This window comes from Furipterus horrens, unplaced genomic scaffold (genome assembly GCF_987537825.1).
Source record: "Furipterus horrens unplaced genomic scaffold, mFurHor1.1.pri manual_scaffold_12, whole genome shotgun sequence".
Taxonomy (NCBI): domain Eukaryota; kingdom Metazoa; phylum Chordata; class Mammalia; order Chiroptera; family Furipteridae; genus Furipterus; species Furipterus horrens.
In genome coordinates this window covers 2,891,483-2,916,907 of record NW_028327182.1, presented here as the reverse complement: position 1 = coordinate 2,916,907, position 25,425 = coordinate 2,891,483, and the positions used below count along the sequence as shown (strand labels likewise).

The 25,425-nt window shown below is 50.4% G+C and overlaps 1 protein-coding gene across 1 annotated transcript; it reads left to right on the top strand.

Moving 5' to 3' along the window:
- Positions 1-23,906, top strand: KL (klotho). Its single transcript, XM_090258152.1, has 5 exons — positions 1-822; positions 17,469-17,979; positions 18,706-18,974; positions 20,041-21,142; positions 21,666-23,906. Exons 1-5 carry the CDS (start codon positions 1-3, stop codon positions 22,001-22,003), a joined length of 3,042 nt encoding a protein of 1,013 aa, XP_090114278.1. The 3' UTR covers positions 22,004-23,906.
- The last annotated feature ends 1,519 nt before the right edge of the window (positions 23,907-25,425 follow it).

Here is a 25,425-nt window from a genome sequence, read left to right as displayed (position 1 = left end):
ATGCTGGCCTGCGCCCCGCCACGCCGCCCGCGGTCGCTGCTGCTGCCGCCGCGTCCGCTGCTGCTGCTGCTCTTGGCCCTGGGCGGCCACCGCTTGCACGCCGAGCCCGGAGACGGAGCGCAGGTTTGGACCCGCTTCGCGCGCCCCCCGGCCCCCGAGGCCGCCGGCCTCCTCCACGACACCTTCCCCGACGGCTTCCACTGGGCCGTGGGCACCGCCGCCTACCAGACGGAAGGCGGGTGGCGGCAGCATGGCAAAGGCGAGTCCGTGTGGGACGCATTCGCCCACCGCGCCCCGCCTCTCTCAGGCGGCTCCCCGGGAGACGGCGCGCCGTCGGGAGCCCCGTCGCAATCTCCGCCCGCCACGGGGGACGTGGCCAGCGACAGCTACAACAACGTCTTCCGCGACACGGAGGCGCTGCGCGAGCTCGGGGTTACCCACTACCGCTTCTCGGTTTCATGGTCCCGGCTTCTCCCCAACGGCAGCGCAGGCGCGCCCAACCGCGAGGGGCTGCGCTACTATCGCCGTTTGCTCGAGCGGCTGCGCGAGCTCGGCGTGCGGCCCGTCGTCACCCTCTGTCACTGGGACCTGCCCCAGGGCCTGCAAGACGCCTATGGAGGCTGGGCCCACCGCGCCGTAGCCGCCCACTTCAGGGACTACGCCGAGCTCTGTTTCCGCCACTTTGGCCGCCAGGTTAAGTACTGGATCACCATCGACAACCCCTACGTGGTGGCCTGGCACGGCTACGCCACGGGGCGCCTGGCCCCCGGCGTCCGGGGCGGCGCGCAGCTCGGGTACCTGGTGGCGCACAACCTCCTCCTGGTGAGTTGGGGGGCCGGGCGGAGGGCCGCGCCGGGAGGGGGCCTCCGGAGACGCCCGGGGGCAAGGGGGGGTGCCTGAGCCTCGAGCTCAGGCGAGGCTCCTTTGGAGCGTGTTTTTTGAGGTCACGAGTCACACGGGGTGGCGGGGTGGGGGGTGGGGCAGAGACCGAGCAGTTTAGGCTTCTTCCTTAGGGTGGGGGTGTCCTAAGGGGGCGTGCAGTTGGGATGGGAGGGAAACCCCGCAGTGGGCGCGCCAGCGAGTGCCCCGCGCCAGGGCTCCTTGGAGCCACTTGTCAGGAAGAAACTGGAATCAGCTTCTCCAGTGAGACAGGGGAGCTCCTTCCTCTGGGTGGAAAGGAATTCTGAGAGGTCAGGCCGGGAGGATCTCCTAGCAGGGCCCCGGGGAGGACGAGGAGGGCGGATGAGAGGCTCCAGTGTGTTCTGGAGCCGCGCGGACACGTCGCGCTGCTGGGGCTGTGGGGCTGGCGTGAGGTCGGTGCGCACCCGCTGAGGTCTGTGCCGCTCCTGGCGAACCACGTCTCCTGGAGCGCTGCGACTAAGTGTCTTTGGAAGTTTTCTCTGTCCAGCCTTACTTAATTGTAAGGGGTGTGAAGACCCCCACACAGTCTTACACAAAGCTGGCCGTGAAAGCACGTAACTACAGAGTGACAGATTGTGTCTTCCCCCAAGTGTATTTCTGCGATGCGCCCTCCAAGCGAAAGCATTCCTCCGGGCTGAGGGTCCTAAGCTGACAACATGGGTATTAACACCCTGATACAAAAAGCTTTACGCAACCTGACGGTACTAACTATTGGTCTGCCAGGAGAGAGCTGTCTCCCAAAGAATTCTTCCTCCTTTGTTTCCTATACTTAGTGTTGAAGGTTAGGGCTCATTGATCGGAGGGTTCATTTATAATGATGCCAGTTGTTGGTGCGCTTGGAACAGTTTTGTGTCGCCAGAGACTATTTCGTGTATGTACAAACATTTTAGTGAAAGTGTTTAAATGTATGTAGCTTTCGGTACTGCTCTGTGGTGACTCTTGGGTCCACTGGAAGACCTATGTTTAAATGTAGAATTAAGCCATGCATTTAGGACAAATTCAAGAGAGACCGCGTCTGCATACTTCGAACTGAAGCTGTAGACAGTTGAGGCAGAACATAGAGGGTCATTGAGTTGACCCAGGGCTGGGAGCTGCCATAATGTTGTAACAGTGGTTAAGTAAATTCTACGTCAGCTGCACAAAATCTGCTCCCACGGGGCATAAAACAATGCTGGATTCGTCTGAAAAAAAAATTGAGATTTTAGTGATTTCATACTGATACATACCTTTTCATTAACATACTTTGGCACAACAGTAATGAACTTTTTCAGTGTGGATATCCTCTTCAGGAATCAAAAGACGCTAAGCACCGCCTGTTTATGGTTGGTGACAGGAAAACCACGCAAGACTAGTCCACAGCAGAAAAAAAGTAAGAGATTCATGGACCAGCTGGAGGACCAAGCAGACCATTTCTGCAAAATCACGACTTCAGATTTAAATCATACGAGTTATATTTTTAGAGAGCATATAATAAACTCCGTATGTTTACAAAAGTCATCAGTTGCTCTTTAGGTGACTCCCACAATTATTTCACTTATAAAATAAGAAATCGGGGACCACAGGAGCTTTCTGGGGCTCTGGCATTTTAAATAGTCAACATGCTTTTGATTTGTGTGCCCCCTCACAGCCCTTTGATTAATTTTTCAGTTATAGTTTTGGATCCTTACGCAGAAATACTTGCCACTCACTCACCATCCTTCCTAGAAATGCCGTGGACTTTGAATTCATAAGAAATTAGTGACGGGTGGACGCTGGCTTTTGCTGATCCTGCAAACAAACAGCTAGTGATTGTAAAACATTAATTCTTGCTTTCAAATTCCTTTGGCTTGGAATTGAGTCATTTCTGCATCTTATAAAGTAAGTTGTCATTAGTTAAGCGTATCTTAAAAGCATTTTTTTCATGAGATAGTCTTATTCTGTTTTTAATGTTCTTTCTTGGTGCAGTGCTGGGGGGAGGGGGACGGGGAAGTTTTGGCCTTACTGGAAAAGATAAAACATATTTTGCAGGTTTGGGTAATAGAACATTTCAGCTGGTGCTTAGAGGTTGCTTTCAGGGGCCGCTGAACCCCTCACACAGATATCTGCATTTGGGGAGCTGGTGCTTGAGAGGGAAAAACATGGCCTGCGCCCCTCCCCTGTGGTTTGACTCTGTGCTTGCACTCTTTAAAAGCGGGCTGAGGAGACCCCCTGGGGACACTGAAAAATTAGACGCTACCCCCCCCCCTCACGTCCCCTCAGAGACTTAAGCACTGATGGCCTAGAGGAACTGAGCCAGGCCAAAGGAACTCCAGGATGCATAAAGGGGGGCTCTGCTCAGCACGGAGGTCTCCGTGTTCTTCTGTGCGTTCCTGGTACTGAGAAAAACCTTGACAAAAAGAGAGGGGGAGAGGGAGTGACGGGGTGGGGGTGGGGAGAGAGAGATGAAGGAAAACAGACCTTAGCCCTGAAGGAATTTCCCCCGTGAGCTCTGGGGGCTGGGCCACTTTGTTCCTCTGAGTCCAACCCAGAAGGGGAACACACCCCTCTCTGGCTCGAACAGGGACTGTGTGCGTTCATGGCTCTCAGAAGATGGTTCTTGAGGTCCCTGAAAAACTAGCATCGAGGCCTGATGTGGGGCGCTCAGCCCAGGGGTGCCTCTGAGGGTTTGCGCTGCCCACAGGTTTCTGAGAGGACCTGGACTGAGCTGAGGACAACTCCTGTCACGGGGGTCCCCACTTTGGGCGTGGAGGTGTGGGTGTGCGGGACAAGTGTGCTTGGTCTGGAGCGTTAGTGCCCACGTCAGCCCCCCTGCCCATGGCTCAGCTGAAGAGCGTGGGTCCTGCGCTCTCCTGCCCTCCCTGATGCCACTGCTCAGCGTGGCGCCCGGAACCCCAGCCTGTGTTGCTTCTCCTCTTGGCTCGTAGGTGGTTCCTTCTCATGCCCCTTCTCACCCTGCCCCTAACGCCAGGAGAGCCCAGGGCTTCCTGCTGGGGCCTCTCCTCTGGCTTCACTCCAGCTGATCTCCCTGAACCCTCTCCTTTCTGAGCGCAGCAAACTGTGAGTCTCCAGCTGCCCCTTCTGCCCAGAGCTCCGGCCACGGATAGACAACGGCCGCCGGCTTTCCCCGTCTCTCTCGGGCCAGCTGGGCTCTTTCAGTGGGTTGGGCCCCAAACTGTAATTCCTTTCTTCCGCTCACATCTTATTTTCAATCCGTCCGCGAGGCCCGGCCGCTCCAGCTGCCCTGAAAATGCGTTGGGAACCCCACCACTTCTGTTGCGCCTTGGGCTGCGGGCTGAGAACCCACCAGCCTCCGCCTGGATCATGGGAGTAGCGCCCGGCAGATGTGCGTGCTTCTGCCCCTCCCCCTGCCCCCATAGGGTGCCCTGACAGAGAGTCCCCAGGATAGTGCCACATGTGAACAAGACAAAGTCCCTTGTTTATGAAAGTCCCACCTTTTCTTCAAGAACCAGCTCACTCGCTCCCTGTGGCCCACGCTGAATGCTAGTCCTTCCGTCTGTGGACTCCCGCAGGCCTCCTTCTGTTGCCACGTTGTTCCCTTTATTGGACCAATGGCCTGCCCACACCGCTCCGCTTGCCTGGTAGTCCCTACGTGAGGAAACTGTGTTCCCCTCCTCTGTCTTAGAATGCCATCTCGCCCTTGGAGGTGCTCAGTAAATGACTCGTAGCTACTTAATAGCCCGACTCTGCCTCTATACACGAGGCCCCTAGGATTGACTCTTTGTCAGCCTTTCTACTGCTTTCCAGTGGGAAGTGCCAAGTCCTACCCAGATAGGAAGATCAGTAGACATGATGGGGCAGAATTGGACATTTTTAGTAAAAATTTAGGGTGCATTATCAAATTTATGACTCCACTACGAAAATTTTCAAACAGTTAAGTACTCTATAATCACCATGGGACGCAATGAAGATGTTTTTAGGACGGGAGGTAGGGGAAGTGCCCTGGCTGGCTTTGCTTCCTCCTTGAATTTCTATTCCCCAGGTTACAGAAGAGGCCCTTTATCTACTCCATACCTGCTCGAATTAGATATGCTACGTGTTTTGGGAAAGCATTGTACCCATTTTCCTCCCACTAAAATGTATTTGGTACATGGATGGAATAAGAACTGGGCTGAAACAATGTATCTGATAGAACAGTGCTAAATTCAATCGCGCATTTAATCAGAAACAGTTGAAATAGCTCCCAAAGTCCTTGACTCACTGCTCTTTGAGTACCAGATGGAACGCAGTGTGTTTTGAAGGTTACAGTCAAGTCCAAGAAAAAAATTAAGAATAGAAAAAGAACTAATCAAACTATTTTAAAATTGGAGCAGCATTTAACAATGTCAGTTATTCTGAGCGAAAGAAAACAGGGACAATGCAGACTGCCGAGCATTCAGATGTCAGCGCGCGTCTTAGCGACAGAATGAGCCAACGACGGCTGCGTTACCCGGGTGTGTAGTTAGTCGTGGCTTTTGCACAGACGTAGATGTCTTCTGAGTTATCTTCATTTTTCAAACAATGTGATTGCTCTAAGCCCGAACTTTATTACAATTAATTGGTACAAAAGATGCCTTTCTTTCAGTGCGTGCTGTCTTTTAAGGCATCAAGTAAAGTGTGGCTGTAGGAGGAGAACAGAATACGTATCTGTTGGGAAAGACAAGAAATACAGCGCGAGTGAATAAAAATACGTGTTGTTACCGAACCCTCCAAGATCAGATCCTCTCAGGAAACCCCAAAGCTGTACTTGCAATCTCTGCTTAAACAGAGAAGCATAGTCTGTGTTTCAGAGACTCAGTTTTGATATATTCTGGGTACAAAGTTAATCTGAAGGAACACTATACCTCTATCTATTCCTCTATCCCTCTATCTGAGGATAAACTCTTATTTATCTTCCGAAGAGCTGACACAGATACTCTCCTTCTGTGATAGCAGCGGGCAGAATGATCATGTGCTCATGTGTGATTCCCTGAGGTCCGAGACTAGACATCACATTTATTTTTCAATTTTTAGTGCTTGTCTCGGCCCTTGGAACAAAGAGATATTCAATACAACGTTTAACGAACGCATACGTGCAGCTGTACAATTATTCCCTCTTGTTTCAGGGTGCCCTTTTTCTTCCTTGTAAACTGGGTAGTTACAGTCTGCTGCCTCATGCTGTATCTGGGAGGGAGTTTTAGAACGAGGAAGAACAGGGAAAAGATTCCTACCTAGGTACATGTGTGACCTCTATGCATCTCCAGGGCAAACAACGTCCCGATTTCCTCCAGTCCGCAAGGATGGAGGGGGAGGGGAAGAACGTGGCTGACTAGGAGGCCGATGCCTCTCCCACTCAGCCTATTGGCAGAGCCCAGGCTCGTGGTGTGAGGGGCCTGGGCATTCTTGTCCAATGTGGAGCCCTGTGCTCAGAGGATAATTCTATGGTGTTGAAATGAGGTGGGAACAGCTTATTCAGGACACCCACCATCTCCGCTGCACCTCCTGCCTCCCAGATATATCGTGAGACTTAAAATCCTGTATGTCAACATGTTTTGAAAAAAGTACTGGGGTGTTTTTCTAAGCCATTATATGATTTTGCTCACGGGTCTATCGTTTCTGAAATCCGTATTTTCTTCCCTTTAATGTTAGAAAATTTTCCTTCTTCAAACACCTTTTCTTCTATGACCCCTCAAAGTTCTGGGATCATAACTGCACATTCTTCTGCTGGGCCCCTCTCAGAGAGGATGAGTTTGGAAAGGCTCCCGGTAGGCTTTGCTCCTGCAATAACCAAGAATTCAAGCTTTAGAATGTGGTCTGAGGATAAATACAATAGAAAGGCAAGAAGAAACTGTCAAAAATGTTCGTGGCAGTCATTAACACGATGCCCCAAGACAGATAAGACACCCTGAGAAAGACCTAGAAGACAGGAGTCAGACTGGTGGCCTTCAGGAGACCCGGCCCGTGCAGCGGGTGAAGGAAGTCAGGGAATGGAAATGATGCGCGTCCATGACCTCAGCCTGTAACAGTCTTACTTTCAAACCGACTTTGTGATTTTGGGTAGTAAACTGATTTTAGAAACACATCTCTTTTATATAAGCAAGTTCAACCCATCAAATCATGCTGATGGCCTCCGTCTAGTGCACCGCTAACGCATTATATCCGGTGTGTAATCCCGGGTTCTATTTTGTGTAGACACAGTTGGGCTGATGAAGCGCAGAGAGGTACGTGGGTGGATACGTGGACAAGTTCACGCTCTGGGGGTGACCTACTGTGGAAATTGGGCCCTGGGAGGACAAGGTGTGGCTTTTGATGAGCACTTGCCTCAACTCTCCCTGTCAGGAAGGCCGAGGAGCGCGTCTCAGATTTCAGAAGAAGCTAGACATTCAGAATTCTGTGTGACGCTTTCTGATTTTTGAAGATTACGTCAACAACATTTTAAGCATGACAAAGGCTGAACCGAGCTCAGTGGTTCTTGAGTTTATAATCCCCAACCTACAGCCTCTGGCTCCTGGGACGGGAAAGTGAGGCCAAACCCTGCAGTGAGCCTTGGCCGTCATTAGGTCCTTAGTCATTACGTGCGTGCCTGAGGCTGGGGACCAGCGCTGTGTGCGCTCAGTCCCTTGTGCTGATTATTGCTACTTTCTGGGAAATGAAGGAGGTGGGGAAGGGAGAGAAAAACCAAGCCATTCACAATTGGATGAGAAAGCTTTTTTCCCTTTTGCTTTCATGGGTAAGCCCTGCGGTTTCCCATTTTCCCCTTCTTCACCGGGGAAGACAGATCCAGCAGGATGGCTCCTGTATTCCCTGGGCCAGGTGTTTAACATATTTGGCTTCAGTGGGGACTCCGGCCCCCCGTCATGGCCCTGCAGACACAGGGCAGGTCTTCCGTGGGGTCCTGAGGCCTTTATCCCTGACACCTGTCTCAGCCTGGCTGGTTCTCAGCAGCCCACGGTGTCCCCAGACCCGCAGAACCTCCTTTAAGCCGGTGCTTCCTCACGTGAGGTCCACCCTGCGCACCCCCTTTCCCAGGCCTCCTTCCCGCAAGCAGGCCTTGTGGGGGAGCGCAGAGAGGACTACTTCCTGCTCAGGAAGTCTTCTGGGGGCCCGGGGCGGCAGAGGGCTTCCCCACAGGCACTGCAGGTGCTGTAGGTGAAATGCGAGAAGATGACTTTGTTGGCTTTGGCTTTTAGCTTCGGAATAGAAGACTCTATCAGGGCAATTAAAAAACAAATGAAAAAGGTAGCAAACCAACAGAAGCCCTCTGGCATAACCCGCACTTCCCAGACGGAAGCCGAGTCTTTGGGTTGAGTCGTGGCTCCACCTGCTGTGGTAATTAACTCCCCTGGATGCACGTTTGTGGGTGAACCCGACGGAATCTTTGGACGGTATTCGGGGTCACACAGGGAGACTGGGAGGAAGAGTGGTTCTACACTTGGGAACGGGGCGGAAGGGCTACTGTAGTAGGTGCTTGGGAAACACTTGTGGGTGAAGATATCTCTTAAGTCCGTGACTTTCAAACTTTCTGACCTTGACCCACAGCAGGAAAGGTGTCTTACATGTTGACACCGATGCCACTGAAACCAAAGGGTCACGAAGCGCTGCGTACCTTTCTACCGGCGGTGCACGCTGGCATTTGCTAAGTACCATGTTCGATTCCAGTTTTCAAATGGCTGTCACCTGATTTCACGATTCGGACCTTCCCTACGAAAAACTGATTCAGACCGAGGAGAAGCTGTCGCCACGAACAGGCAGATAGAAAAGGAGGACAGGGCGGTAGATTACTTCCTGCTCTCAGCTGCCCCGTGAAGCCTTTTTCCTATTTCTGTAACCTTGCCCCGCCTGACAACGTAGGAGCCCACACACATCACGCGCCCCTTTTTCTTTAGGTGAGAAGCGTTCTCTGCTGCAGGGGGGTTGAGTTATCTCAAAAGCACTGAGCTCCAAGGGAGCTTGAGAACTGATCAATGGTCCTCGCGTCTCAGAGGCCTAGGTGGGTACCTGCTGTTGATAATTCAAAGCAGGAGAAGCAGGTGAGCAGGCGGGGGGAGAGCGTGGAGAGAATAAAGGGAACTAGCGTGGAGGAAAAGCACCTGTCCCAATAGTGCCGCGGTCGGAGGGCGGCCGTTGCGGGAGGGTCTTAGAGGATCACTTTGGTGGTGGTAGGAATGGATGTTTACTGAGAAGATCCCGTGCCTCTGCTCATGCTCACGTGGGGACACAGGCCAGATCTCTGATCTCAGTCCTTTATCTTCTTGTCTGTTTCTGGTCTGGCTGGTGTCTCTCTACCTGTTCCTTCGTGCTTCTCATTTTGTTGCTATCATAGAAGCAGCCCGGGGGTGGGGGTGGGGGTGGGCAGGGCAGGGCAGAGCACTGGGGGAAAATTGGAAAAACGCTAAGAGAACAACAATAAAAAAAAATTAAAAACATTAAATTAATTAAAAAACAAAAACAGAAAAGCAGATATGAAAACCGGGAGTTGGCACTCCTCTGTGTCTCCAATAACGTTGTGATTAATGACCTAGAAAGGTTCTGGCCACAGGCCAGGTAGTTTGTCAACAACCCAGCATCGATACTTGGGAAAGATTTTCGTAGCAGCGTGATCTAATATTAAACAATGATTTAACTGATGCTGATTAGTTCTGTACAGATCAATTAATGAGTCAAGAAACTTAATCTCTAATTTATTGATGTATGTACCCAAAGCGAGTTATAAAATCATTTTTGCTTCCTTTGAAGGAAGTTTTTCTTTAAAAACAAATGATTGAGGGCCCTGACCGGGTAGCTCGGTTGGTTAGAGCGTCGTCCTGATGCACCAAGGCTGCGGGTTTGATCCCGTGTAAGAAGCGGTCAGGGAGTAAGCGGAGCAACAAATGGCTGTTTCTCACTTGCTCACTCTCTCTGGCTCCCTCAAATCAATAAATTTAAAAAACGAGTAAGGCCTTTTATATAACCTGCTTTTAAAAGTGACCCTAAGTAATAAAACTCCAAAACTAGATCATAACTGAAAAAATCTAAGCTGGCCTTTGCTCTGCCTCGTTGGGAAAGCGTGCCTTTCCCTGAGGGTGCTCTCACAGAATCTCGCATGTGGGTACACGTGGGTCAGGGATTTCCGTGTATGCAGATGGCCGATTCTAACCAAAACTCGGCTGAGGAAGACAAGGGACTTTGTCAGAAGGACACGGAGATGACTTTGCAGAATGAGGGAAGCCGTCATTCCTGTCGAGGAGGGGAGCCTGTCCCCCTCTTTCTGCAAAGACCCCCCCACGCACACCCTGGTCAGCGAGGCTTCTTCATGCCCCCTTGCAGAAGGGGTCTACCCACGTCAGCAGCTCCAGACTCATTGCTTCTGCTTCAGACTTAGGAGGGACTGTCGTCTCCCCTCCACCAGGAGAGTCTCGGGGATGATGTCCTGGGGCCTGGCTTGCAGCATTCAGCTGAGCCAGAAGAGGAGAAACCATGGTCCTTTTATGTTTACAGCTTCCCGACCAGACCAACGGGTGACAGTGAACATGTATTGAGAACAGGCGTTGGGCCTCACCCGTGCCTGGTGCTCCCAGAACCCGGTGTGCTGGTACACACACCTTATCAAATTGTACACTTAGACAGGCTTAAGGAGTAAGTTTTCTGTTGTGTGTATTTTACCCCACTAAAAAAGTAAAATAAATCTATTATGTTTTGTCCATTTCTCAAAACTGGCATGCGCGTAATTTCTTGTGGTGTCTAGAGGAGATCACATCTTAAACTTAGTTCTTTAGGACAGAATAATAAACAGTTTGAGCAACCCTACATAGTCTTCTGTTTCGCCTCGATCATCTTAATAAAGGTTTAAAATCAAAACTTTATGAAATGGAACATACTAACGTATTGGCTGGGTAGGAAGGTCTCAGTATCAAGACAACAGAGTTCTTTGGTGACCGCCGGGGATCAGGGTTCCTCTCCGTTACGCACGCGGTAACAACGGCGGACCTCTCCGCCTGGGATTGTGTCCAGTTCTGTGTTCCCACTCCTTACGTCCCCGACACAGAGCAGGTGGTCAATAGTTAGATTGTTTCAGCTCATCCGAGTGAGGACTGACACGTAGTAGCTACTTAAACAGCACCTGCCTAAAAGAATCCATACGTGAACGAGCGCATGTTGTTGAATGTTCTGGTCACTGCTGTGTAACTCCGTTGTTGATGGGGAGTGAAAGGTCTTGGCCACGAGCCATCCAGGTGGGAAGAACTGATAAGATGCAGGAGACCTACTCCGACTCCGTGGGTACAAAGCACCGCAGCAGAGGGATGACTCAGGGTTTCTGGGGAGCCACGCAAGCCTTCCCTGGGGAGACGGGAATTGAACGCAGTGTGGAAGGAGTGAGAATTTCACTCTGACTAACTGGGGAAAATGTCACTAACACAGAAGCGGCGTTCATCAGGGGATGCTTCTCAGGCGAGGCGAGGCTGCCCCAGAAGGCAGAGAGGGACATGGTCACAGAGGACAAGAAGGACGCTACTTCAGGGTTGAAGGGCACAGTCCTGGCTAAGGGGCAGTGAGGAAGTGACCGGCTGTAACCGAGGTCCTGGGCGAGGGAGTGTAGAGTCTCCCGCTCCCATGGAAACCGTACCGATTCTCCTGTTAATTTGTGGGAGGCTGCATGGCGTGGGGCTTTGACTGAAAAAAAAAAAAAATCCACGCATATAATTTGCTAAGGAGACCCACGTAAAGGCAAGCAGGCCTGGTTGCTGCCTATTTCCATAACCCTGACCGGGTGCCCGGGAAGGCAGACGCGAGGCCCCCGCACAGGTGGGGATGAGAGAGGCAGGTCCCGGGCAAGGTGTAAGGGACTGCACACAGAGGACCAGTTACTTCCGTGGATAAAAGGGAAGATGGCTGTTTGGGGGACGTTATCTACGAGCTCCGTTAGATGGTTATTTTGTGGGAGGTGGCTTGAAATTCTCTCTGAAGGAACTTTATAATCTTCGGGGCTGTGCTGACGGAAGAGGAACGATCCGGTGTTCAAACACGAACATGCGGCCCGTTGGAACACTGTGTAACAGCACAGGGAGCCGTGACTGCTGAGAAAGTCCGTGATACTGTTCTCACCTTCTAAGAGGAGGCCAAAAAGAAAAAAAAATCTCTAGTGTTCTCCAAAATGTGTCTAGTCCCGTGCCCTTTCTTTAAATAGCATGCCCGTAATTTAGAACTAAAGCAATAGCTTGGAGGCTCTTCTTGGGGAAGGGGTTGACAGGAATGAGCTCTTTGAATTACTGGTCTCAGTCGATTTCATTAAGATTATTTGTAGGATTAAATGAGTGTTTTAAGAATTATTCCATTTCAGTTTTTTATTTTATTATTATTTTTTTAAATCTGAGGAATGATGGCAAAACGTGGCCACCTCTGGGATTTATTTCAGGCATTGAGACCATCCGCGTTGTCTCCGGCTTTGGATCTCTCTGCGCAGCTGCGGGCCAGGCACCCTGCCCGTGACCTCAGTGGAATTTGGGCCCTTTCCTTCCCCAATCCCTTCCCTTTTGCATCCCTCTTGTTGCCCTTGAGTCTTACCCCCCTTTGCAAGTCTATCACCCGGCAACGATTCTTATACTTCATGTGAGTGCAGTCGTGCAGCCGTGGGCACGGACTCTTTGGGTCTCGGTCCTTTTGCTCTGCGTGATATTTTAGAGGTTACTCCCTTTGGTGACGAGAAACACTAGTTGTCGCCTTTCACTGCTGTGGGCTGTTGCCCTGGGCACACGGACCGGTGTTCATACACACGTGAGTCCTGCTGATGAAGATCGTTGTTGTTTTCAGTCTGCTGCTGTTGTGAACAAAGCTACTATAAGCATCACTGAACGAATCATTTTTGAGTATTTTTAAATCCTCACCCAAGAGAGAGGAAGGGAGGGAGACATGGAGGTGGGGAGGGAAGGAAAGAGAGGGAGAGAAACATCCATCTGGGAGGGAAACATCAATTGCTTGCCTCCTGTATGTGCCGCAACTGGGGATTGAACCCGCAGCCTAGGTATGTGCCCCATCCAGGAATTGATTCTCCAACCAGGTGAGCCGCCCAGCCTTGCCACTTCCCTTGCGCATGGGATTGCAGAACCGTAAAGAAGGTTTCATCCATGAGAGGCGGCCAGCTCGTTTTCCGCAGTGGCGGCGCTCTGCAGACCCCCGCCCGCAGCTCACGAAGGTTCCGTGGCTCTTCGTCCGTGTCAGGTCCTGTCGTCCGTCTGTCAGTGTAGGTGTTCAGCGGGTGTGACAGCTCCCCGCACTTGGCGTTCCTGTCCCCGATTGTGTTGACGGGGAGCCCTCGGGAAACTCTACTCAGGGCTTTTGTTCACTGTGGGGAGGGGCATTGCTTCCATTTTTATTATTGATTGTTAGGATTATTGTATTCGTTTTGACTAGAATTTCTTGTCAGATATATTTTTAGTATTTCCCTTCAGCGGTTTACCTTTTCATATTCTTAACTTTCAAAGAGCAGATTTTAATTCTGACGAAGTCCGACTTATTATTTTTTTCTGTCGTGATTTGTGCTTTCTCTATCCTAAGAAGTCTTTTCCTTTTCCATGACCAAAAGGCCATGTTTTGATCTACAAACTTAATAGTTTTAGCTTTTACATATGGATCTATGATATGTCTCCACTGAACTCTTGTGCAAGGTATTAGGTTGGGTGTGTTTTTTCCGATACATTTTTCAGATGAAGGACTGTTTATTGAAAAGGCTTTCTTTTTGCCCAGTGAGTACTTCGGTGCATGAGTCAAAAATCACTTGGCCCTGGGTTTAGTTTTGAATTCTCTATTCTTTTCTTTGGATCTATTTGTCCATCCTTCTGCCAGTATCACGCATTGTTGATCATCATGGCTTGATAGTAAGTCTTGAAATCAGGTAGTGTGAATGCTTCAACTTTGTTCTTCCTTTAAAAATTTATTTTAACTGTCCTGTATCCTTTGAATTATCATATTCATTTTAGAATCAACTTGCCAATTTCTACAAAGAGTTTGTTGAGATATTGGATGGAATGGCATTGAGTCTATAGGTCAATTTGGGGAGAATGGACAACATTGAGTCTTCCACCAAAAAAGTGGTCTCTCTCTTCATTTATTTAGATCTTAGGAATGCTTTGTAGACATCATGGTAACAATTTTGCACATCTTTTGTTTCTTTTGTTAAATTTTTCCTAGGTATTTTATGATTTTGGTGTTATTTTAAGTGGTATTATATTTACAATTTATTTTCCAAATGTTTATTGTGCATATGTAGAAATACAATTGACTTTTGCATGTTGATGTATGCTGTTAACTTGCTAAATTTATTTATTAGTTCTAATCGTTTATTTTTAGATCCCTAAAGATTTCTATATAGACAATCATGTTTTCTATGAATAACAGTTAATGGTTATTTATTTTCTTTTCCAACCAACATGCCTCTCATTTCCTTGATCTGTCTTACTATTCTGGCTCGGACCCAGCACAATGTAAATAAAAGTTGTGAGACTGGTTAACTTTATCCCTAAGTACTTTATTCTTTTTGAATCTATTATAAATTGCATTTATTTCTTAATTTCTCTTTGGCCTGTTCATTGCTACCATATAGAGATACAGTGGATTTTTAAGGGTTGATACTATGCCCTGCAATTTTTCTGAATTTGTTTGTTAGCTTTAATAGTTCTTTTGTGGCTTCTTTAGCCTTTTCCTCTGTAAGATCACGCCATCTGTGACTGTGCGGAAGAGTCGGTTGGGCTCCTGCTGTCCCCCCCCCGCCCGGCCCCCCAGGCAGAGTTTCAGAGGCCACGGTTTGGTGAGAGAGGAAAGGGGTCTTTATTCACAAGCATCACGTAGGCCCATCCAGTCACAGCTGCGGTCACTGAAGCCCGTCAGTGGAGGCTGAACTGTGACACCTGAGTTCTCCTACTTTTCCCCTGTTAGTGTCTGTAGGGTTAGTTTCCTGATTGAAACCACCTAAGACACAAAAGCTATTTTGGAAAAATGGCGGGATTCTGCCTTAGAGCCCGTTCCCTCTGGGACACCCAAGGAATAAACCTGCCCCCCTCTGCCAGCCCAGCCGACCCTAGGCTGTGCCGGGAGTTCCTTGCTATAGAAAATACTGTCCTCTGGGAAACGCGGGCAGCTGCAGCGCCGTCATCCAGGCGTCCCCGAGGAAGAAGAGCCTGAGAGCCTGAGTCTGAGCCAGAGCCAGGCTACGGGCAGTGGGGGGCAGAGGAGCCTGCGGATCACAAGGGCCGTTGCTGGGAAAGTCCCACTGGGACGTCGCACGGCCTCGGACTGTGCAGGCCGCTCTCTAGGGCCGGTGCCTGCGTTATCCGGGCTTCCCTTAGGCCAGTCAGGTTGACACACAAGATTAACCGTCACACCTTCCAATGTTGCACATTTATACTTCTGCAAATAATAATGTGACAGAACCTTTCCTTTGTATGATGTCATTTAATCCTCACACTGTCCCCACGGGAGAAGAGATGCTATTCCCACTTGTACAGAGAAATAACTAAGGCTCACGCTGGTCACTGAGGGAAAGCATGGGACCCAAACCTGTCTCTGCTAGCCCGAACCCCGGGTGGCACCATGACACCCCCCGTGGGGGCCGTGGGCTGCGTCCCTTAGCAGAGGTGTGTCCTCAGCTGCACCGGCTTCCGTTTCAGTCTGCGCCTCCCTTAGGGGCAGGAGGAATAAACCTTCACGGGGCCCCAGCATATGCGACCTTCGTGTTGGGGCTTTTACGGAGACCCTCTTACTGAACCCTCCTCACAGCCCCGTGGCAGAGGCAGGAAGGCCGGTCTTCCCCGCCCAGGTGAGGCGACGCAGGGAAAGGCCGCGCTAAAAGCGACTGCGCAGGAAAGTTAGCTGACATTGGCTCCACGTGCGTGCTTCTGCACGGCCTAGGCCTTTGGCTTCCTTACCCCGCCCCCTCTGAGCCATGTCCAGGTCCTTAAGGTTAGAGGAGTCGTACGTGACTGTAATCAAGTCTGCCGTCTGGCTCTGACGTCAGCTCCCTGCCCAGGGCACCCAGATCAGACGTTCTAGGGTTGCTCTGACTCCTGCTGGGCCCCTGCAGGGCTTGTTCTGCAGAGGGGAGTGTGTTAGATTAAGGGCATGACTGTCGTAGGCCTCCATCCGGGCCGTCAGTCGCGTGCCCTGGTCTGACGTCCTGAGGACGAGCATGAACCGGTCCCTGTCTTTTATGTTTCATTGTTAAATGTCAGGCTGAGATTCCTTGGAAAAGGAGAGACAGGATGTCATAGGAGAGGAAGATATCACCAACCGGTGGTTTCTGAATCATGTGGGCGAATGTCACTCTTCTTCGGATCCACATCTGATTCCGCATGTCCTTCTTAGCTGCGTTAGGCCATGAAAAATTGCATTCAGTGAACTGAAGCATGTTTACTAAGAAACTAAAGGTGAACGTTCCCCATAAACGATTCCCTTCCACGGAAATGTCCGGCTGCATTCATAAGCATAGCGGTGAGGCCTTGCTTGGGCGCCTGCACTGAGACGGCCCACGCCCACGAGAAGGTTTAGGAAAAAGGAAGAGGGTGTTAGGTGGACTGAGTGCACGGGCTTCTTTCGGCCCAGGGAGTGGGGTGGAAATTGGCAGGACCATTTTGAGGAATCTGCGTCAGAGTTGAATGAGTTTTTAAAGAAGGCAGGGGACTAAAAGGTGATAAACAGCCCTGGTATTGGTAGCAAGATAGAGCAAATCAAGAAACTGACAAGGAAAGAGAAACGTCGCTCCGGTAAGGTGGGAAGAACCCTGGCCTTCTCACTCTTCTTTAGCAACACAAAGGCCACAAATATAACAAGTCAGTAAGGTTTTTATGGGGACGTCAATTGGTTTTAGGGGAGCAAAGCCCGTCTCGTGGCTGTCGGCAACCCCAGGCTGTGTGCTGACTGACTACGGCATTGGACCTCCTCGCAGCCGTACGGGGGTGCTCTTCTGCTCCGCGCTGGTCCCTTGCTTGCTGGGCCCTGCGGGACGTCAGCACTGTCCCTGAGTTCTGGAGGGTGGGCTGAGGTTATGTATGGGCGCTGGCCCTTTAACTTACTGAACTGAGATTGTGAGGACATGCGGTAGAATTTTATCTCTGTGTGATGGCTACAAAGTATTAAATTGGCTCCAACAAGTTGAGCCAATTTGAAAACTCCCAGTCTCTTAGGATAAAAAAAAAAAATAATAATAATAATAATAATAATCCTATTTAGAAATTCCTGGTGCGATCACAGATTTGGGTTTGGTTCTTTTCCCGAAACCTATTAATTAAAAAGTACGTAATCCAAAGTCAGTAAGATATTACAACAGATTCTGATTTCATTAATTTTTCAAACTATGGATAATAACTCCACATTCAACACCAGAAACTCACATTTTCCACTGGTGGCTGGAGACGGTGACAATAAGTCCAGGCTGGGCTGACCTACTTCTGCAATAATTTATTGGCGTCAGGTGACTTTTTCCTTTCAGGCTTAGTCATTAGGTTAGGTTTGATGAGAAACAGATACAACTAGGGCTGGGAATTCAAATATGTATTCTACGTCCCCTCACAATGAGAAATAAATTCACCACGGGCTTTTTGCTTTTTTGTGGTTTGTTTTTGTAGGCGCACGCCGAAGTCTGGCACCTCTACAACACTACTTTCCGTCCCACGCAGGGCGGGCAGGTGTCCATGGCCCTCGGTTCCCACTGGATCAGTCCTCGGAGGATGACGGACCACGGTATCCACGAGTGTCAGAAGTCTCTCGAGTTTGTCCTCGGCTGGTTTGCCAAACCCATGTTTGTGGACGGCGACTACCCCGACAGCATGAAGAAAGAGCTGTCGTCGCTCCTGCCTGCTTTTACCGAGACGGAGAAAAGGCTCGTCAAGGGCACAGCTGACTTTTTTGCTCTTTCCTTTGGACCGACCCTGAGCTTTCAGCTCCTGGACCCTCCCATGAAGTTCCGCCAGCTGGAATCTCCCAGCCTGCGGCAGCTGCTCTCCTGGGTTGACCTCGAATACAACCACCCACCCATCTTTATTGTGGAAAACGGCTGGTTTGTTTCAGGGACCACCAAGCAAGACGACGCCAAGTATATGTATTACCTCAAAAAATTTATAATGGAAACGTTGAAAGGTAGGACTGGGGATAAGATTCTAATTTCCTGCCCAAATCCACTGGTAAAACAAGCTCGAATAAACTATGTGAATTTATGTTTTTTGATCATAATGTAGAAATTGATTTTGGCAATAACAGGAGTGAATTCATGTAGCACTTTTCTCATCTGGGGCCTTGAGGAACTGAAATTAATTTTTAAACCCTTTTTGTAAATGAGAAACTGGATAATAATGTGTGAAATTACGTGACTTTCAGAATGACTACTCTAGATTTTTAGATTAAGGATTAAGTAGACCCCGGAGTATCTGGCTTTCCTTTCATATTGTTGGGTTCTTATGATTTGTACTGAATGAAACACTTCTTTAAAAAAGGAATACCAACTCTTCCTGGAGAAAACAGGAAGCAGTTCATGCTCTTAAAGACTTCCTTCACTGATGGCATCAGGCAGTGTTAGTTAGATGCCTAGGCTAGAAAGGGGAACATCTTCCCAGGCCCGAAGAACACCCACTGGAAATAAGGGAAACCCAGACAAAAACATATTGGAGATAAGCCTGCTTGTGACGAGATTGTTTATAGAGCTGTCCAGGTTTGATTGTTGACTGGAGCCTGTGCAGACCACTGGCTCCCCAGACAATAAGCACACTGCACAGGTACTTCCTTACAGAGCAGAGCCCTCCCACACCCTTCCAGCACGGGCGTGTGGCCGGCGCAGGGCACTGGCTCCTGTCCTCTCTTCCCTTGCAGCCATCAGACTGGACGGGGTGGACGTCATCGGGTACACCGCGTGGTCCCTCCTGGACGGCTTCGAGTGGCACCGAGGCTACAGCATCAGGCGCGGGCTCTTCTACGTCGACTTCCTGAGCCAGGATAAGAAGCTGTTGCCGAAGTCTTCAGCCCTGTTCTACCAACGGCTGGTGGAGGAAAATGGCTTCCCTCCTCAACCCGAAAATCAGCCCCTGGAAGGGACCTTTCCCTGTGACTTTGCTTGGGGCATTGCTGACAACTACATTCAAGTAAGTCAGCCGACAAAACCCATCGGCAGCCTCCCCCGGGCCTCGCGCTCATAAGTAGAGCTTCCGTGTCGGCTGTCATGACACCTTGTCCAGTGGCCTCTTCGGGCCCCACGTGGTTCCTTAAAGGCGTTGTATGGACCACTGTGCCTTTCCCTCCAGAAGTCTTCCTAGCTTCTTCCCCTTGCAGGGACAAAAATATATTAATATTTAAGATCTTATAAGATCCACTCTTTTTTAACACAGTGGTTTTCAAAGCTTTCAGGCCAGCGGAGTTGTTCCCCAAACGAGCCGTGACACGGAGCCGCTGCGGGCCCTGCGGCAGGCACGCTGGGGCGAGGCCTCCTGAGATGCCGCTGAGGGACCCCAGTCTTGCTGAAGGACGTAGAGAAGGGAAACCGTTGCTCAAAACCATCTCGGGCAATAGTCACGGCCGAGATGGGGCAGCGATTCAGAATGGTCAGCTAACGTTGATAGAGCACCTCCCAGAGGCTACTTTTCGTTTAATTATTTAACTCAAAACATATACCCTTCAGTTTAATGTTCAAGGAATTTGTTTTCTAGAGTTTGATCGAATAGTAAGCGCTTGCTGGATGCTTGGCCTGTACACAGCCCCGTGCCAGCTGCTGGGGGTGTTTGGTGGAGGAGGTGTGTAAGGGGACGAGTGACCTTTATCTTTGCCATTTAAAAAAAGTTAGAAGTCTCATCTCCTTAGTCATTTCTTGTATTAAAAGAAAAATGTCTGAAAATACTCCGCCTGCTTAACAGAGACCCTCAGAGGTGTGTGAGAAGCCGTGTTTGTGTTTCTCATCTGGAGTGAGGATGAAGTTCAGATTAAAAAAAAATGTTAAAGTACCAAAGAGAACTATGGGTAAGACAAATGTGCATTAAACAATGGGCCGTGTTCTTCTTCAGGAACTTATTATTAATGAAAAATTGCTTCAGCGTTCAGCTAGGAAGCTTCCTGTTCTGCTTATTCTGCTCGCTCGCGTCACTAGAAGAATCGCGTGGCGCGACTTTTCCAGGCCCGTCCAGGTGAGTCACAGGCTTATGCTCTCTGCCCCCCTAGGTGGACACCACCCTGTCCCAGTTCACCGACCCGCACGTTTACCTGTGGGACGTGCACCGCAGTAAGGGGCTCATCAAGGTGGACGGCCTCGTGGCCAAGAAGAGGACGCCCTACTGTGTGGACTTCGCTGCCATCCAGGCCCAGGTCGCCCTCCTCCAGGAGACGCACGTGACGCATTTCCACTTCGTGCTGGACTGGGCCACGGTGCTCCCACGGGGCAATGCCTCGCAGGTGAACCACACGGCCCTGCACTACTACCGCTGCCTGGCCAGTGAGCTCGTCCGCACCAACATCACGCCCGTGGTGGCCCTGTGGCGCCCGGCGGGTCCGCGCCAAGGCCTGCCCGAGCCCCTGGCCAGGCAGGGCGCCTGGGACAACCCCCGCACCGCCCTGGCCTTCGCCGACTACGCGCGGCTGTGCTTCCAAGAGCTCGGCCCCCACGTCCCGTTCTGGATCACGATGCACGAGCCGGCCACGCGGAACATGACCTACAGCGCGGGGCACAACCTGCTGCGGGCCCACGCGCTGGCGTGGCGTGCCTACGACGAGCAGTTCCGGCGTGCACAGAAAGGAAAGGTAGCCATAGCCTTGCAGGCCGACTGGATAGAGCCGGCCTGCCCGTCCTCCCCGCGGGACCAGGAGGGGGCCGAGCGGGTGCTGGAGTTTGACCTCGGCTGGCTGGCCGAGCCCATCTTCGGCTCCGGGGATTACCCACGCGTGATGCGGGACTGGCTGAACCAGAGGAACGACTTCCTTCTGCCCTACTTCACCGAGGAGGAGAAAGGGCTCATCCGGGGCTCCTTCGACTTCCTGGCCATCAGCCATTACACCACCATCCTCGTGGACTGGGAGAAGGAGGATCCGATGAAGTACAACAATTACCTGCAAGTGCAAGAGATGACGGACATCACGTGGCTCAACTCCCCCAGTCACGTGGCCGTCGTGCCCTGGGGCCTACGCAAGGTCCTGGGCTGGCTGAAGGGCAAGTATGGGCCCCTCCCCACGTATGTCATCTCCAACGGCATCGACGACGACCTGCAGGCCGGCCAGGACAGGCTGAGGATGTATTACACGCAGAACTACGTAAACGAGGCTCTGAAAGGTGAGCCCCCCCACCCCCCCAGAACTGCCTCGGGAAGGTTAGGCTCCCCGAGGGCGGCACCCCGTTAGGAACTCTCAGGCACACACACAGACAGTCACCTTTGGAGGGAGACGCTGTCCACGTCTTGCCACGCTGACAAAGCCCCACGGAGGGTTCACATTTCCCCCGGAGAGCAAGGGCTTGGCCGTAAGCAGCAGGCTGAGAATTCTTCCCACCCACTCTGGGCCCCAAAAGCGTGGACGGTGTTGCCCCCCGCCCTCCGCCAGCCCCCCAGCAGTCTGGCCTGCTGCTTGTGTGGCGAGACGAACCCACGTGCCTCGTGGGAGATTTCCTGACGGAACCTGTTGTGTTCCACGCAGCTCAGTATTTGTCTCCCCAGAAAAGAAGCCCTTTCTGATTAAACCCAATGGACCCTGCAGTTTTACTAAGTGGCATTGAAATGTTCCCCGACGTACCGAGGTCCCGCGAAGTGTCGCGTGCAGAGTATTTCGCTAACCGGTCTCCTTTTCCCTCGTTTCTCCAGCCTACGTCCTGGACGGGGTCCCCCTCCGCGGCTACTTCGCGTACTCGTTCAGCGACCGCACGGCGCCCCGGTATGGCCTCTACCGCTACGCTGCCGATCAGTTTGAGCCCAAAGCGTCCTTGAAACATTACAGGAAAATTATCGACAGCAACGGCTTCCCGGGCCCAGACGCTCAGGAGCGCTTCTGTCCGGAGGAGTTCGCCCTGTGCAGCGAGTGCGGCTTTTTCCACACCAGGAAGAGCCTACTGGTTTTCCTAGCCTTTCTCCTCGTTGTGTTTATTATTTCCCTTTCTCTTATTTTTTACTACTCCAAGAAAGGCAGGAGAAGTTACAAATAGTCCTGACCGTTTTCCTATTTATTTATTTTGAGAAAATCAGGCATATACAGTAACTAACCGGTAACCACTTCCTTGCACTGGTGAAACTGTAGGTTTCGCACATCTGATTTCTGCAGAACCTTTCTGTGACACGTGGCAGAGGTTTAGAAATGAGCACAGGGGATTGTAAAGCCTTGACTACTGTGATTCATGCCTGGGGTCTTTCCTGGGTGGGGGACGTGACCAAGGAACAAGGTGCCATCATTTCTACAACACATTCTGTAACAAAAGCATGAGAAATGGGAGCCATTCTTTAACCTTTTTACCGAAATTTAACAAGATTAGGATATTTTTATCTGTGCCCATTCCTAAATAAAATATTTACTTAAAGTAATAATGGCAAGTGTTGGCTGGAAATCAAAGTTGAGTCCCAAGTAGACATCTCCAGCCGCCATGATGGGCCCAATGGCCTCTGTTGAACCAAGTTTCCTTTAACAAAGAAGGTGGCAGGTGACAGCGGGCTAGGCCAGAACAGTCCTTTTCCACCCAGCGCTTCTGTTAAGTGCTGCTCATGGTGACGGGCGCACCTGGGTAATGACATCCTGGGCAGAGCACATTCCAGAGCGTGATCTCTTTTATGTGACTTTCAAGGTCCTCTCTGAACCCTGAGTCCTTGAAGGCTTTGAGTCACTGGGCCTTGTTGAGGGCCCGCCTGCTCACAGGGGCCTTTCAGGGACTGGGCGCAGAAAGTCACCATGATTCATGAGTTGCTGGGCTCCTCAGGAAGCACAGAGCGATGGCTGACGCATTACCCCACGGGGCTCGAGGAGGAGGGAAGGCGTGAAAAGCGCGCGTTATGAGCAACAATATGATTCATCTGATGACAAACCCTTTCATTTTAGAAAAGGCCTTGGGATGAATGAGGTGACCTTTCTTGAGAGAGTAAGAACAAAATAATCATCCTGTGAAGAATGACTTCACTTTCTGCTCTTTAGAATGGGCCATACTTTCTCTGAGTTGAGTTTTTAAAAACCCTCAATAGGTTCAAAAGCACTTGGTCTGATCACACTGGAAACTTTGCTTTCATGAATGCTGGGGTCTGGTTTCTATTTTTGCTGCTACTTGTGCGGAACTAGTTTGGAACTAGTTTTGCTCTGAATTTTTATACTGAAACAGGCTACTGAGTCCCAGAAAGGGTGCAGTCTTATCCTCCAATGCGCCTTATGCAAGTCTTGCCGATATTCAGACAGGGAATTCTAGACACTGGAGTTGTAGATGATCCTAATGTTTGTTTTATAGAGAAGCCAACATCAGGTCAGGCAAGATAAACCAACATCATATCGGGCATAACTCATCTTCCTGACAGTGTTATAATGGATAAGAAACACTGACTGTATCATGTATCATCTTTAGAGGTGGTATGATGTTTTTCCATGAAAGATGAGCTTTTGGTGGTACTCTTTTAAAAACTGAACTTATTAAAATTGGAAACTTGAGAATCATAGTTTATTTTATGTATATATTTTTCTGATTATAAGAGTAATATATATTCATTGTACAACGTTTTAAAACACAGAAACCATATGTAAAAAAAAAGGCCTGTCATTTCACCACTCTGGTAGCCATTATTCCCACAGGCTATATATTTTATTTCACATAATTAGGATCAGATCATGTTGTTAATTGCTATTGTGTGCGTTTCCTTGGTCATTTATCTGAGAAGCATACTATTTTTAATAGTCATAACTTTACTACATGAGTTTATCACAACTTATTTAACCTTAGTCCCCTTTGCTGAATGAGTTTCTTATTGTTAACTGCTATCAAACAATGAATGTCATTTTAAAATGATTTTCTCACTGCAATAATTTCTTGGAGTGTAACAAAAAGCAATTCTGACCCTTGATTAAAGCATTATAATAAATCTGCCGACAGCTTTGCCTTTTTTCATAGTCATATGACTTGTTGCTAGGTAAATTTACTTACAAAATGTTTTTGAGTTATCTAAACCACGTAGGTTACGATCGGAGCGGTGAGGAAATAGGTCTGGCAGCAAGCAGCAGCAGGCTGCAAGGCCGGCCGGGCCGGGGAGCAGGACGCCCCAGGCTGGGCCCCGGGCTGAGCTGAGAGGCCAGTTCAGACCCTGAGAAAGCAAAACGGGGGCCGGGCTGACAGGGACAAAACAGACACTGAAGTGCAGCGGAGACCCAGCGTTTCAGACTCAGTTTACTGGGTTGGTTATAAGGAGAGCGCCGTGCCAGCTCTGAGCCCCACGGACGCCGGGGCCGGGGGCAGGGGCGGGGGCCCCCCCGGGCAGCCTGTAGGAGGAGCCAGGCCCCTGGGTCAGTGCCCAGCACGGCTGCTCAGAGCCCCGCCCCCGCCCACTGACACGCAGCCCTCGGGGGTGCGGGGCTCCACCACGCCAGCGGCAGGGGGTGCCGAGGCAGGCCTGCAGCTGCGAGGGACGCTCTGAGTCAGCGAGGCCACTGTAATCATCAGGACCTGCCCGTCTCTTTCAATACGAACACCTGTAAGCCTACCTTTGCCCACCCCATACACGCATACACATACATGTAAATATGCACAGTTCAATACAGAGATCATTTCCGTGGAGCTCCTACACCTCTTAGTAGGGAGGACGGCTCTACAGGGTACTGAGCAGCGTATTCAGACTCATTAAGGACATTTTCATTCCATTTTTCTTGTCTTCCACAGTTAATATTAGAAATCTACTAATGCCTTGTGTGAGAGGCAACTGATGGATGTTTCTCTATTTCTTCCTCCCTCCCCCTTTCTAAAGGCAAATAAAACTAAAGTCTTAAGAGAAAAGGATCTCCTAAGCTCTATAATCCGTAGAAATAATCAGCACGTACAGTTCACAACTAAGCTTAACTGTCGATTAGAACAAGTATTTCAAAGACAGCTCTGTGGACAGGCATTCTGCAATCATCGCTACCAGCTCAGGTGGTGAGGTTCGGCCGCTTCCCCTTTCACACAGTCTGCAGTGCAGTCTGCTCTCTGATTCAAGCGGCCCCTTTCCAAGTTACGAGAGCAATTGTATTGTCCTATAGCGTCTTGACTCAAGGTTTAATACAAACGATGTAGCTCAAAAATGTCTGCCTTGGAAGAAAACCATTAATCCGGATGCTATGGGCCGACCTTGATGGGGGGCTTTGGGTCCGGAGGGGACAGCAGAGCCCCTGTCCTTGTGGTTTCATTATTTCTCTAGTCAGCCCAGTGTCTTTTAATAGACAGTGTTCAGTAAACGTTGACTAGCTAGACGCACGTAGGAATGGGCGGTGGAGTAAGGTAATGAGCAGGATTAGCTCAGTGACACCACCTCTGTCCGGGGGTGGCTCAGCAGGGGCCACCGTCAGGCTCAGACGCTGCTCCGTGCAAGGGGCCACGTGCCTCGGTCCCATGGAGCAGGAGGAAGGACAGAT

Coding starts and splice junctions, on each gene's coding strand:
- KL (XM_090258152.1), top strand. CDS start 1: ATGCTGGCCTGCGCCCCGCCACGCCGCCCGCGGTCGCTGCTGCTGCCG. Junction 17,980..18,705: donor TATAATGGAAACGTTGAAAG/GTAGGACTGGGG, acceptor CTTCCCTTGCAG/CCATCAGACTGGACGGGGTG. Junction 21,143..21,665: donor CGTAAACGAGGCTCTGAAAG/GTGAGCCCCCCC, acceptor TCGTTTCTCCAG/CCTACGTCCTGGACGGGGTC.